This window comes from Heterocephalus glaber, unplaced genomic scaffold, assembly GCF_053883595.1.
Source record: "Heterocephalus glaber isolate CG9 unplaced genomic scaffold, H.glaber_assembly_v1.0 deba00001509, whole genome shotgun sequence".
NCBI lineage: Eukaryota > Metazoa > Chordata > Mammalia > Rodentia > Bathyergidae > Heterocephalus > Heterocephalus glaber.
Window position 1 is genome coordinate 1,181,880 of NW_028258325.1, and position 14,956 is coordinate 1,196,835.

The following is a 14,956-nucleotide window of genomic DNA, read 5'->3' on the forward strand; positions in this document are numbered from 1 at the left end:
GGACCTGGATCTCTTTCCTCGTCTAGGCTCCCTCTACCCACCTGGAAGGGTATGGTGGCGGTGGAGGGTACTGAGGGGTCACTGTGGTCTTGACCATGCTTCCCCCAGGTCCTGGGTGGCTGGCGGGGAGCTCCGGGCATCACCTGCACTGTTGCTGCGCCCTCCCTGTTGAGATGCCCCTTGCTCATGCTGGCTCTTGTGCTGCTTGTCTGACCTCTCCATAAGAGGACCTTAAGAGGGAGGAGAGGAAGGAGCACAGCCAGTTGTCTTCTTTCCTAGCCAGCTTTGCACATTCTCCCTCCCCACCCCATCTTCACACTGAGCTACATCCCCAGCCCTTTTGACATTAAATTTGATTTTTTCAGTTTTTTGAGGCAGGGTCTTGCTCTGTATTCCAGGGTGCCTTGATCTCAGTGTGCAGCACAGGTTGGCCTCAATCTCACAGAGTCCCTCCCGAGTGCTGGGTTTACACGCTTGGGTTCTCTGTCTCTTGTCAGTGAGTTTCCCTCTTGGGCATGCAGCGTGGAGTATTTTGAGGTTAGTAGGCTCACATAGCACCAAATAAAACAATGTCAAAACAACAATAGACTTGCCTAATTTCTCCCCAAATTCTAATGTTCGTGTTCTAATGTTTTATTTTAAAAATTAGGTCAGAAAAAGAGTGCACGCCAGTATCACGTCCAGTTCTTTGGTGATGCCCCAGAAAGAGCATGGATATTTGAGAAGAGCCTTGTGGCTTTTGAAGGAGAAGGCCAGTTTGAGAAGTTATGCCAGGAAAGTGCCAGGCAGGCACCCACGAAAGCTGAGAAAATCAAGGTGGTAGATATTTCTTCAATGAGCTTATAGACCGAGATTTTAATCTTTTTTTTTTTTTTATCATTTGTCTTATGTTGAACATAGGTCTGTTCGAAATGATTTCTTGCATCTGTCATTGTTTTCTTTTTCCCACATATACTCTAAAATATGTCCCCCGTACCAAAAAAAAAATTTTTTCTACTCTGTTGGGCCGGGGATTCAGCTCAGTGGTTTCGCTGCCTGCTGCACAAGCGCAAGGATCTGAGTTCGATCCCTGGTACAAAAAAAATAAATAAATAAATGAAATAAAATATGGGGAATGTCTTTAGAGACAACTTATTTTTCTTTTATTCATTTGATGACTCCTAGAAATAATTTATTTTATAATTTTTATCTTTTTGTGTACACTAGATTACATTAGTTAATGTGATTGGAATTCTAGTTTAAAGAAACAATAGTTATTGGCTGAATTCTGGCTAAACTCCGCTAAATCCGTTGGTTTTATTTATTTATTTTTATTTTTATTTTTATTTTTTGGTACCGGGGATCAAAGTTGGGACCCTGCACTTGTGAGGCAGGTGTGTAAATCCATTGGTTTTAATAGTTTTTGATTTCTAAATTCATCTGAAATTATAAAAATGTCTTGTGAAGTGAGTGAAGTCTTATGTTCGTGTAATAGAACTCTCAATGTCCTATGTCTCTTCACAGCTGTTGAAACCTATTTCAGGGAAACTGAGGGCTCAGTGGGAGATGGGCATCATTCAGGCGGAGGAAGCTGCCAGCCTGTCTGTGGAAGAGCGGAAAGCCAAGTTCACCTTCCTCTATGTGGGGGACCAGCTGCACCTCAACCCCCAGGTAGCCAAGGAGGCCGGCATTGCTGCTGAGGGCTCTGGAGAAGTGGTGGAGCCTGCCGGGGTTGGGGAAGCAGCTGCTGCAGACCCTCAGGCTGCTCAGGAGGAGGGCATTCCCATGAAGAGGAGGCGGAGAGCCAAGCGGTCTAGCTCTGTCGAGAACCACGAGAGTGATGCCTGCATGGAGAAGAGCACTCCACAAAAGCCCACCGAGGCCGAGCCCAAAAGAGGAGTCGGGTCTCCCCCTGGGAGGAAGAAGGCAGCAGCCTCCACTCCAAGGAGCCGGAAGGGAGGTGCGGCGTCTCAGTTTTTGGTCTTCTGTCAAAAGCACCGGGATGAGGTCAGTATTCTAGAGGGCTCTGAGGTGTTTCCTGCCACAGCTCCTAAATTGGAGGAGTAGTCATTTGGTGCAGAAGATCTGTTTCTCAGCAGTGAGTCTCACTGAGATTTGGATCTAACACCTACAGTTAGGGAGCAGCACCTTGCTCCTTCGGGGCAGAGACACTCACCTTGGCTCTGGGTTGCTCCCTGGCTTCTCCCAGGAAGAGGCGGTACTGCTGGGAAGGGATCTCACTTGGCTGCCCTGCCAGGAGCGTCCATCGCTGGGGAGCGTTTTCGGAGTGTCCGGTGTGGGGATGCCCATTCATATGGATCTACTAGCATTGAGAATGTTGAATATTTACTTCCATGAGATATAAAAGAACAGTAATGTATCAGTGATTAAAGTGTGTGTTTGTTTGTTTTTTATTTATTTGAGACAGGGTCTCACTATGTAGTTCAAGCTGACCTTGAACTCACTATGTAGCCCAGGCTGGCCTCAAACTGGCTTCAATCCTCCTGCCTCAGCTTCCCAAGTGCTAGGATTACAGGTGTGCACCACCATGCCCAGGATTAAAGAAAGCATTTAAATAATTTTACTGTTTTAATAAGATACATGATCTATTTGTGCATAGTAAAGGCTCAATTCCATCATAAGGAACTGAGCCTCCTCTTTAGTTCACTGTTCCTTGAAGTGAGTGTGTTATCTGGTAGCACAAAAGCCTTTTTATTATAGTGTTTAATTTCACTTTCTTGGGAATTTTTTAAGTACTGGGGATTGAATTTGGGACCTTGCGCTTTTGAGGCAGGTGGTGGCACCACTGAGCTAAATCCCCGGCCTCATGGGAATTTTCTGTGTAGGGGTTTCCAAACTCCACAGAGTGATTATTAAGGTACCAATAACAAACAGCATCTGTTTTCCAAACATTATCATTGGATGTTTAGCCAGCACCTGTTCTGTGGGAAATGACGTATAGCGCAGTGCAAGACCGCCAGGCGTTTGACAGAGATGTGCAGCTGCATGGTTTGGGTCTTGTCAGAAGTCATGGGACATGAGGTTTTTGTCCCCACACAAGAGCTGGGGAGCCTTCAGGAGGAATCGGTAGGGCTTTTCTCAGGAATGCAAGGGTGGTTTAATGTTAGAGGTCAGTTTCCAGCTTCTTTCTTGTGAATGAGGAAAAGTATTGAACTTCTTGAAATGGATCTTCAAATGGGTGGACTATCTCAAGTTTTTCCCTGTGAGTCTTTGTTCATTAGAAACCCTAGGCAGCAGGTGTGGTGGCAAGGCACTCTGGGCAGCTGAGGGAGGAGGATTGCAAGTTCGAGCCCAATCTGAGCAAGACTGTCTAGGTGGGACCTGTCTCAAAATAAAAAGGGCTGGGGATGTAGCTCAGTGCGAGATCCTGGATTTAATTCTTAGTAACACACACACACACAAGCAAGCCTAGGTCAGTGGTGGCGAACCTGTGGGACATGTGCCAAAGCCGTCTGTTACTATTGAAACCTCTAAAAAGGTTCAACATCACTGGCTTAGATAATGTTAGCAGCAGTTTCATTAGCAGATTTTGGCTTGAGTTTCCAAGATTTAAAGTCTTTCTCACCTTCTCCAGTCCTAATTTTATGTTGAAAACAAAAACTAAATTAGAGTTGAATGAATGCTTTGTCTCAAGTTCTTTGTGTGTGCCTTTGTTAGCTACTGGTTGTGCATAGCAAGTTACCTCCAAACACAGTGGCTTAGAGCAGCAGCAGCGCTTACCGTCTGAGATCTGTGGGTGAGGAAGAAGCTGGGAACAGTTCGGTGGGACAGCTAGGCTGCAGTGTCTCCTGAAGGTGCAATTAGGTGCCAGCTGGGGCTGCCTCTGAGGCTTGCTGGGGCCAGAGGGCCTGCTTCCAGGTCCTCACTTATGTGCGGGCAGGAGGCCCAGTTCCTTACCATGTGGCCCTCTCCACGGATGGATGAGGGGCCTCGTTTCCCTAGAGCAGGGGGTCCGAGCAAGGGCCAGGTGATAGCTCTCATGGGCCTGGAAATCATACGCCACCAGCCTCACTGTGACACGAGTACAAATCCAGGCCTCATCAGTGCGGAGCAAGAGTATGAAAAGGTGGCTCAAGGGCTGTCCTAGAGGATGGCTACTGGTTATGGCAGCATCCTCCTCTGAAGTCTAAAAGGAAAAGCAAAAGGAAGCTTTAAAAACTTCATGTGCAGGCCGTGGAGGGAGTGATCTAGAAGGGCTGGTAGAGTCTTGATGGTAACATTTCAGTGAGCTGTGAGTGGGCCTGTGGGTTATTTTTATTTTCCATATTTTTTTTATATGGCTGAAATAGTTGACTAGACATTGAGAAGTAGCCACAGTTGTGTGCTTACTGTGTGTTAGGTATCTTACCAGGATGTTACTGTGCAAAATTGTGCCCAAAGCTATAATGACCTTCTCAGGTGGATGTAAGTGATTTATACCTGTTTTTAGCTGGCTCTGTTGAGCACATGAGTGTAAAATTCTCTCTCCTTCACTGGTGAGCTGATGCAGCAGGAAGCAGGCCCTAATTATGTGCACATGTGTACGTTAGTGTGTATCCAACCCATAACATACAGACACTCTTCAGTGTACCATGGGTTGGGTCTCGGTAAACCCATTTTAAACTGAAAATACTGTAAGTGGAAAATGCATGAATCCTCCTAATCCTCTGCCGAATGGCACAGCTCAGCCTCATGGCAGCTGCTGAGGGTCTAGTTCCCCTCTTGGCTGTGGAGCCACCTGGAGCTGTGCGTACCACACTGCCCAGCACAGCCTGCGAGGATCCTGAAGTGGTCAGAATTCAAAATTGGAAGTATGGTTTCTACTGAGTGCACATTGCTTCCGCACCATCATCAGGTAGAAAGATTGTAGGTTGGAGGCCATCTGGATGCTGCTTTGTTACACAGACTGCCATAGGCAGTCATGGCTTTACCAACCTATGTGATAGGAAGACCCTTGACACACATAGGTGAGAGATGGGAAACAGACAGACAGCAGGCACCTGGTACAGGATGGTGCTGCTCTTCCCGATGGCCACTCCTAAGCAGCATGTGAGCCAAGACCTGCAGACAAGCACGGGGCGATGAGGAGTGACTTCCACCGCTGGCTGGGGACTGACCTAGCTCAGACAGAGTTGTGTGTGAGAGAATCTGTGCTGGTTATGCAGCACCTTAGAAGTTGTGGTGAAGCCCTGGGTCTCGGGGTGGGGCGAGGTCACCCCAGGAAGGGCAGGCTGCCATGGGTGGTTGCTGAAACTCTGACCTGAAGTCAGGGAGCTCTGTAGGAGTGGGATCGACCTGCTCAGCTGGGGCAGAAGCAGAGTAAGGGTGACTGTGAGGAGACTGGGAATCTGTGCTTTGTCCTGATCAAGGGCCAGGAGAGGGGATGGGATTCTGGGGCAGAGGTCAGGGACCAAAGGAAGTTGGAGAAAGGGCCCTGAGGAGTTGGGAGGGTTGAGGCAGTAGGCAGGGGACAGACCTCGTGTGTCCAAGGAGTGGTGCCGGGCTAGGACCAGCTGGGTGGGGTATGGTAGCAATGGGACCCCAAGGAGAAGGCCAGGGCAGCGTTGTGGTCAGAGCTCGACTTGAAGTCACGGAAGGTGGGAGTCTTGGGCAGGCGGGCGGAGTGCACCCACAGGTTGCCTCTCACTCTGATGTGGAGAGGGCTGGGGGTGGGGGTGTTGGTGTCCATGGGAGGCAACAGGGCAGAGGGTGACCACGTGACCAAACAGGTGGCAGAAGGGCAGATCTGTGAGGGGCCGTCCACAGTGAGCAAGGGCTTGGGACTGAGGACAGTTTACTTGTGTTGGCTGGGCAGGTGGAAGGTTCAGGCCATGGTGGTAGCTGCTGTGCATCAGCCCACTGATTTCTTAACGCTGCCCTCATTTCACAAGGTGGGGTGGAGATGGCACCTTCACCTGGCCAGGTGGAGGAGTCAGGGTTGGAGCCAGTGCTGTTCTGAAATCACCCTGGTTAGTGCTCTGTGGCCTGCAGGCAGGCAGTGGGGCCTCTGTCCTGATGTTGTGGCATAAACAGCCATGGGCAGGACAGCAGCACAAGCTTGTGGCGAGTTCCAGTGAAATCTTGTTTATGGCACTGCCTTTGGATTATTTATTATTTTTTTGCATGTGATAAAATAATTCTTTTTTCAGGTTTTTTTTTTTTCTTTTTTTAGTTTTTGAAAAACAAAAATAATTAACTCCGGTGTTGTCCTAAAACAGGGTATGTCAGAGTAGGGTGTTAGTGTGTAGGCCCTTGTGTGGTGCCCTCTGTCAGTGCCTCTGTAACTCAAGACCATGTTAGTATATGTGCTGCCAAAGCAAGTACATCAAGGGCATGGTAGAAACCCATGGGAAACCTTTGAAATACAGATGCCAGGCCACCAGTCTTGGGCAGACTGGCGCACCGTAGGTTTTAAACTGCGTAGATTATTGCTATCTGTCGCCTAAGTTGAGGGCCACTTACTAGATATCATGGTACACATGGTCTGTCTGGGGGCCTTGTGAAAATGCAGATTGCTGGTGGGAGGAGTAGGAGCCCGCACCATTGCCCTCCTTGGGTGCCGATGCCAAGTGGCTGGAGGGTGTGGAGTATGCACGTTGGTAAACCACTGCATTAGCCTTTGTCCAGGGCTTAGGGCACGGTGGACAGCAAGGAAGCCAAGCCAAGTCCTTGCTCCAGGCTCACAGGCAGCATTTCTGTGGGGCTTGCTGTAGGGCTGAGTTTTCAAGGATGCCTAGAAAACTGACTTATAAATAATTTAAGTAATTTTGGAAAAGTGTAGGTTTTTCTCTTACATTTACCAGTATTTTCACTTGAGTTTTCCTGTTTTTTGTTTGTTTGTTTGGTATCAGGAATCGAACTCGGGTCCTTGTGCTTTGGAGGCAGGGGGTGGAACCACTTAGCTAAATCCCCAGCCCTTCACTTGAGTTTTCAATGAATCTCAGCATCAATTAAGAGCTGTTTTTCTTTGAAGCTTTTTTGGGGACACGGTTCCATGATGAAGCAATAAAAATGACACGCGCTGAGCCTCAGCGGGCATGCTCTTGATTTTGTGCAGTTCACAAATAAGCTGTGTGTGTTTGGGCTCTTACTGTCCACTGAACTCTGTTCACAGGTTGTTGCTGAGCACCCAGATGCATCAGGCGAGGAGATTGAAGAACTGCTGGGATCCCAGTGGAATATGCTCAATGAAAAACAGAAAGCTCGCTATAACACCAAGTTTGCCCTTGTGACCTCAGCCCCATCTGAAGAAGATCCCGGTAAACAGGCAGCTGTGCTGTGTCCTATGCTTAGGTGTGACGGGTGGAGGGGAGCAAGTGGTGCTCTTCGTGTGGGCTGGTGGAAGTGTGGACTGTGGCCAGCAGCCAGAGTGCATGTGGTCCCCACACTGCAACCCCTGCTGTCTGCAGTGCTACCTCGTCACCAGAGCTGCTCTGTCCAATCCTCTGTCTGGTCTGTGGGTACCTCGGTCTGCATTTATGTAGGGTAGGCCACTGTAGCCAAGAAGGTTGGTGAGTGAAGGGCCAAGCCAGGCAGTTTCTGAGCCTCCAGGCTTGGCCATGTCGGTTCAGACCTCGGCCTGTGGGCCTGCCTCTTGCTGGAGCCTGCCTGCATGACTGGGCTCTGGGCCTGGAGTGGACGTCCTGGCCTGTTTGCTTGGGAGCCCACAGGTGAGAAGGTGACTGGATTGATCTTAAACTTCGGTGCCCTTTGATTCTTCCCGGGCCACAGGTTAAAAAATAAAAAATACTGCTTTACTTTTGGGCAAAAGTGAGGGAGACTCAAACAGTAAGATGTGGAGAAGAGGCATAGTGGTCAGGTGTGTGACCTGTGTGTGGTTTGCCACACGAGTTGTGGAAAACTGCCCTTTCCATGTGAAAATAAATATGAAGTATTTGGGTGTTAATAACACCAGAACATCTGCATCTCCCAGTTTCAGCACTGAGGGGCCTTAGCGAGCCCAGACATTCAGTGTTTCCAGACCCTTTTTTTTGGTACGAGGGATCAAATTCGGGACCTTGTGCTTGTGAGGCAGGTGGCAGAACCACTGAGCTGAATTCCCCAGCCCCTCCAGACCTATTTAAAGGAGCCCAGGGCCCCTCACTCCTGGAGCTGCACTGCACTGCATGCTGGGCTGTGACCCCACATGCACTGCAGTGTTGCTGCACCTTGCATGTGCAGCCTCACTGGGCTTCTTGGATCTCCACAGCTGCTCATTACATTCATCTTGAGTTTTGTTCCATTTGCTCAGTGTTCCCTTGCATATGTTTTAGAGTACCAAGGATATTTAGAATTTGTGGATTTTCTTCAGAAGTCAAGCTTACCTCACCCTGCGTCATCTGTACACTCTGTCTAGAGAAGTGCTTCCTTTCAGAGTGGCTGGTTTAAAAAGGAACCAGGCTTCCTGCAGCCTGAGTCAGCTTACTCTTGAGGAGCAAGTGCGGACAGAGCTGTGTGTGCCACACTTTGCTGTTGGTCTGTCCTTGAGCACACTAGTAGATGGAGGAGGGACGGTGAGTCCTCACCACAGGGTCATCAGGTGCATGCTCTTCTTGGATGCCTTCGAGCCCTGACATCCGGGCAACCCCAGTGCCTTTCGGTCACGTTGTGCCATCTCTGTGTGTCACCTGTCCATTGACTCCGTACTGGCGTTTCCAACAGAGGCTCGTGGTTCTTCTTAAGGATGGACTGCACCTCACTGGAGGCTCAAGGGCAGTGCTCAGGCGGCGCTTGGAGAAGGGACCAGGAACTCATCCCATCCCCGGAGGCTGGGCGGCAGGGTGACATTGCAGCTAGCTGGTGCCTGTCAGCTGTAGGCAGGACTGATGAGGGCACACGGCCAAGGAGGGTCTGCCAGTCAGGCTGGCCGGCCATGCCTCCTCGTGCTTGGAGCTCAGGCAGTGCTGAGCAGACCCTGCTATCCTCTATTTTGCAGGCCTCTTCCCCGCAGGGCCTTGGCAGCTGGTCCCAGGGGGTGACTAGGAGTGGAGCCTGGTGGGAGCCACTGGCCAAGCTCCCCGAGCAGTGAGAACCAGGGCAGCTGCTGGACACGTGGGCTGAGTGCACCTGTGCCGGTGTGTTGTGTTCCTATAGGCAGTGAGTTTGAGGATGCCAGTGTCCTTCCGTCAGAGCTTGATGGATAGTCTGTTAGTAAGAAACCCCGAACCTCTGAAAAGCACTTGTACAAATGAAAATTCTGCATCCGTACTGAAATAAACATTGACGTAATCAGAGCACCCTCTCTCCAGAATCCACACCTTGTCCCCCTAGTCAGTTCTGTCTGGACACCTGGTGTGAGCAGTCCTCCTAGGGGCCAGTGTGTGGCAGTCAGGCAGACGTCGTTTGCAGATACGGATGTGGTGTTGCTGTTAGGATAGTTTTCTAAGGAAATGCATGAACAATGGCAAGTTATATTTTATTTTTACATTCACCTTAAGTTCCGTCAGTCTTTGAATCTTAGTAAAAGACATTTTAAAATACTGAGTTATATTTTAACTTACTGCTGTAATACATTGAAATTATAACAGATATTGATGTAATTTCTAGATAAAGTATTGTCAGTCCCTAGTCTTTGTTCTGTAGAATGTTGGCCCTGGTCAGCATGGCTGTGGAAGCCTCTTGCAGCCTGGTGTGTAGCTGATGCCCTGCCTGGGGTCTTAGTGCTTTTGGGACGGCATGTGGAGTGGTTTTCATGTGCATCTCTCCCAATCCCATTCCAAGGTAATGTAAATGGGAAAAAAAGAAATCATACAAAGAGGACAGAGGACCCTCCAGAAGATGTTGACATCGAGGATGCACCTAGAAAGAGACTCAGGACCGACAAGCATGGTCTTCGGAAGGTAATTGTGCTCCGGTTTGCCTGGCCCTTGAGTATGTGTGCTGCATGGTTCTCAGGACATGGGCAGGGCGGGCCATGTGCTCTGGGTCTGCCCAGGGAGGCGCTTAGCAGTGAGGCTGCTCTCCCAGAACCAGCTGTGTGGACCTCCAGACACGGCCAGCACTGGGCTAGCAGAGTAAGTAGTGTCCAGACACTCTGAGTACTTTGTGACTTTTAGATTGGGTAAAATGGTACATTAGAAATGGTTCTTGGGCTGGGGTGTAGCTCAGTGGTTGAGCCCTTGCCTAGCATGCACGGGGCCTTGGGTTCAGTGCTCAGCACAGGGGGTAAAAACACCCCTCTTATTGTTGTGAAAATACGTAATTAGTTGACATGACAATCCATTAGAGATATGTACACTTTAATAAAAAGTTAAAGAATCCATCATAGAGGCATTGAAACAGGTTCATAACCGCATTCATGTTGTTAGTAACTCAAGGGATTGTTGGCTGGCTGCACGGATGGACAGGTAACCCAGCCCTGTCAGGGCACAGACCACGCCTGGTGCCTTGGGAGTGAAGCCGAGCCAGGTGCGGTCCTGCACAGAAGCTGTCTTGGTGTCAGTTCACTTGTCATAAACTGGGATTTAAATAGGCTTTTTAAGTTCTTTTTTTTGTGGGGGTGGTGGTGATGAGGGTGGGACCCAGGACCTTGAGCATGCTGGACAAGTGTTCTACCAGCTAATTCCCATCCCTAGGCTTTGTACTTTATATTTGTATTTATATTTATTCAGTAATATTTTATACAAATTAGTTGCATATTTATGATCATGAGTAAAAGCTTGGTACTGTCCTTTACCGATCAAAATTAAGTTGCCCTTTTTGCTGTTTTGTTTTGAAGAATGGAAAATACATATCACGTGTTGTTAAAGTGCAGCTATGTGGACCCACACAATCTGTTTGAGTTCTTTTATTTATTTATTTTTAAAAATTTATATATATATGTATTTTTCTATCTGAGTTCTTTAAAGCTGTATTTGCAGTTGAGGGAAGCAGGCAAGTTTTGCTTCACTCTCCTGGCCACTAAAGTGTTCTCTAGGGCACCTGCTGTCAGGTGGGGCTGTTAGTGACCAAGGGCCCAGCATTAAGCCAGGTAAAATCCACTATGAGTCATTCAAGTTTACAGTTACCAGGAAGTACATACCTAGCATTCCCTCAGGTGGCGAGCCCTGAAAGCAGCCCTTTACTGGCAGTCCCACTGGAGTTGGTTGCTTTGAGATATTTATGTAAATGATGTACCAAAACAGATCTGACCCTGGGCATTTGAAATAGTGAAGTTCACATTAAGTAGCGAGGTAGAAATGTTTTTGTTAACATCCCAGGAAGTCGCATGCAATGGAGACCAAGCGGCAGTGTCCCCTCTGGTCGGCCTCCAGCCGCTTCCACCCCAGTGCTGTGCACTGTCCTTGCCCCTGCTCCAGCCTGGTGGGTGGGTGAAGTGTGGGTGCAGACCCAGCCTCTGGGAGTGGTCTGGTAGCCACTGGGCAGGCAGTACTGCCCCTGTGCCGTTGAGACCACCTTTTCAACTACGTGATTCAAAATCTCAGGACTCAATAAGCTGCTTGCGAGCCTTTCTTTTTCTTTGTTTGGTTTTGTTTTTGCCACTCTGAGTTGTGAAATGTGTTTTATTGATGATCTTTGTGCATAGCTGTGGAATTTTTTCTCAAAATTGGAAACCCTCAGAGCAGCAAGTGAGACTAAGAAAGCTGGCAGACTGCTCAGGGCTGACTTTACCTTGATTGGCCTCTGGCATAGAAGGGCAGTGTCCTCTGCTTTGCAGTGTGCTCTGGGGCAGACACAGCTGCTTCGAGGCGAAGGGTGGCAGCACCTCTCTGTTGGACACAGCTGGAGTGGGGTGCAGCTCAGCCCAGGGTGTGGACGTGGTGTGTGGAGTACGCTTTCCAAGAACAAGCACCTGCTGCATGCATTTTCACCAGCCGGTGTTCATTCACATTAGAAGATGTTTCCCCTTTGTTCTTTCTGTTTTCTCCTTTTTTTTAAAATGACAGAGAGAGACAAGCACTGACAAGATGGCCAGGACAAGCTCTTACAAGGCCACGGAGGCGGCTGCCTCACTCAAGAGCCAGGCAGGTAATGTGGCGAGGCCCCTGGGTGCCCAGCCGGGTGGCCCTGCCCTTGGGACCTCCCCTGGGGCAGCTGAGGGGAGAGAGGGGAGCAGGTCAGCAGAGGGTGCAGGGCAGCTGAGGCCACAGCTGGTAGGTGGGAGCCAGAGATGGGAGAGGGGCTGCTGCAAGTGGAAACAGACTCAGCAGTTTGTTTAAAGGTTCATGTTTAACTGAAGTTGTTTTTCTGTTGATTTTTATACTATGGTTTTTTTGGTTTCTTTTTGGTACCGGGAATCGAACTCGGGACCTTGTGCTTGCAAGGCAGGTGGCAGAACCACTGAGCTAAATCCCCGGCCCCCTTACACTATATGTTTTTGTTTTTTTGGTACCGGGCATCAAACTCGGGTCCTTGTGCTTGCGCAGCAAGTGGTGAAACCACTGAGCTAAATCCCCGGCCCTACACTGTTTTTAATTTGAAATTTTATTAGAAAAGTGATTCAAACAAGAAACTTAGTTTTCTTACTTGATGACACCAGCTGTTGTTATAAATTAGGATCTTGATGCCTATTGGCTAAAAGTAAAAGTCACGACTCGTTTCAACTCACTGCTTAAAGAAATTAGCTTAAAATAATTATAGAAAATAACTCAAAACAATGAAGGAACAATCAGACCCCCTATACTTTTCATTAATTATCTTATTGAAATACCTACTGGATAGTTTATCAAAGAAAGCTGACCCTCTCCAACTCTTTTTTTTTAGAAGGAAAACCCCTGGAGGAGGGGCTGGCATGAAGTCTGGCAAGACTCTGTTTTCCTTGCATTGGATGAAGTACTGTGCTGGGTTTTTTTTGTTTGTTTGTTTTGGTACCGGGGATCAAACTCAGGACCTTGCGCTTGGCAGGCAGGCATGGTGCCACTGAGCTAAATCCCTGGCCCAGTACTGTGCTGGTTTTTAAAAATCAGTTAAACTGATTGTTTTTAAAGAAAATATTTGCAAACAATAAGAAATGAGAAAGGTGACTGGATACTTGATGGTACAAAGGGATTGTTATTTTAAAACTTTGTTTTAGAACTACAGATTGGACTTTTTAGCGTATGTGCTGCCGAAGCAAGCACAGTGCGTTAGACTAATTATGGGTGAAATACTATGTGTGGCAGTTGGTTCACAATAACTGGGGGAGGGGGCAGGGGGCAGCGGTCACTGAACCAGGTGTCGGGGAGCTGCATTGTCCCTGGGTTGGTAGGTTGGTGGTTTTGGGCCCAGGGAGCAAGGCATTCACTGTAAAGTCTGCCTGCTTTCATTTAGATTCAGAACCAAGAAGATTCATCTGTAGGGTGTCACTTATTTGAGGGGTAATTTTAAAGCAGTAGAGGTGAGGGTTTAACATTTTAAATTTTACAAAACAAAATTATTTTACAGCAACAAAAAATCTGTCTGATGCGTGCAAACCACTGAAGAAGCGAAATCGGGCTTCTGCAGCAGCGTCTTCCACTCTTGGGTTTAGCAAAAGTTCATCTCCTTCTGCATCCTTAACTGAGAATGAGGTAAAATCATGATAATAATGATACTGTGGTGTTCCGGCAAGGGCCATTAATGACTCAAGTTGCAGTGTGAGTGAAGTTCAGACTTAGCATAAGCATAACATTGGTGTCCTCTATAGGTGTAGGTGAGTTTAGGTCTTCTTAACTGTCTAAAATTTATGAAATGGAAAATGTGCACCATTTTAGGCTATTTGAGTACTTTGAATGTGCTCACACACAGCGTATGTGTAAATGTACGTACAGCCTTCAGTCTTGATGCAGCTTAATTGTTCTTGTAGTGTGTCTTGCTGTAGTGTGTTCTGGAACCCTCATGCTCTGGTCTCTCACATGAAAGGAAGTCCATGCTGGTTCTCACAGGATGTGCATTGTCGGCCAAGCTGACACTGGTCACTGTGCACCCTGTACTGGGAGGGATTCGGGGCTCACAGGGGCGTGAGGGAAGCCAGAGGTTTCTTGGTCCCCACATGCCCTGTGCCTTTGGTCCTTTGAGTCCTGGTGTCATTGGCACTGGAGTGTGGAGGCGCTTCTGAGCTCCCACTGGACCATGACTCCTGTTTTCTAGATTTGCCCAGTCCAGGGTAGTAGAGCAATAGCTCTCTGAGGCTGTTGCCGCCATTATTGTGACATGATGTTTAGATGGCATTGCCAAGTCATCAGTCAGCCACCAAAGGCAGGTGTGACCCTTCTTGTCCTGAGGTAGTTTGGTGTCGTGGTTTAGTGGCTGCCTTCATAGAGCTTACTTCCAGGTTTAATTCCTTGTTACTTTGATCCCGTGGTTCTCTTTTTCTCCGTGTGGATGTGAGCTCTGTTCTTACGTTGTGAGCCGGTGATGACCTTGGGCTCTATTGGACCTGGTAGTGAGATGGAGATGGGACAGGCCCCTCCTCCTGGGTGGAGGCACTGTTTCTGGCCTGGCCCGGCCCTGGTCCCTAGTAGGGTGGTGATGCCATAGCTGCTCCCTCCTGTGGGGCTAGGCTAGCGAGTGAGTGAGAGTCAGAGACCTTGGTCATCCTGCAGGGGACCCTGAGAGTTTTCCAGTCCCTTCTCTGAACTGCAGCAATGGTGTCGATCGAGATGCTTCTCTTGGGGATTTCCTTGATGACTCAGATCAGCTCTGCTGCAGTCAGGAGTGTCACATGTGAGCCTGGGGCGGGCACGCAGTTCGCTGTGTGTAGATGACAAGGCGTATCTTACTTTTGGACATGAGCAGTTCTTCACTGGATTTTATCTGGGAGCTTACTGGAATATGAAAAGACAAATTTTATACAAATTATTTTCCCTTTCTTTCTTGTTCAAGTCAGGTTAGTATTCTAAAAATTAAATGAGAGGTTGTCTACAATTCCAAAGAAGAATATTATAAATAAAAAGCTTTAGTTCTGTAGGCCCTTTCACTTGGTTGGTGTTGTGTTTATAAATATTTTTAATGATGCTCTCCTTGCATCTTGTTTGGTCTGCTCGTTGGTTGAGATTTTACTGAGGCTGCTGTGGTCTTG

The 14,956-nt window shown here is 48.2% G+C and overlaps 1 protein-coding gene across 10 annotated transcripts in view; it reads left to right on the plus strand.

The window, feature by feature from the left end:
* Positions 1-14,956, plus strand: part of Nsd2 (nuclear receptor binding SET domain protein 2) — a 78,231-nt gene that overhangs the window by 34,180 nt on the left and 29,095 nt on the right. For all 10 annotated transcript variants that reach the window (XR_015441396.1, XM_087187769.1, XM_087187771.1 and 7 more), the window contains 6 exons: positions 650-816; positions 1,504-1,986; positions 7,094-7,238; positions 9,700-9,818; positions 11,865-11,946; positions 13,342-13,466. Coding sequence is in view for 9 of the 10 variants with exons in the window: in XM_087187769.1 (XP_087043895.1) it covers positions 650-816; positions 1,504-1,986; positions 7,094-7,238; positions 9,700-9,818; positions 11,865-11,946; positions 13,342-13,466 (1,121 nt within the window). In the remaining variant the exon portion in view is untranslated. The remainder of the gene's footprint in view (positions 1-649; positions 817-1,503; positions 1,987-7,093; positions 7,239-9,699; positions 9,819-11,864; positions 11,947-13,341; positions 13,467-14,956) is intronic.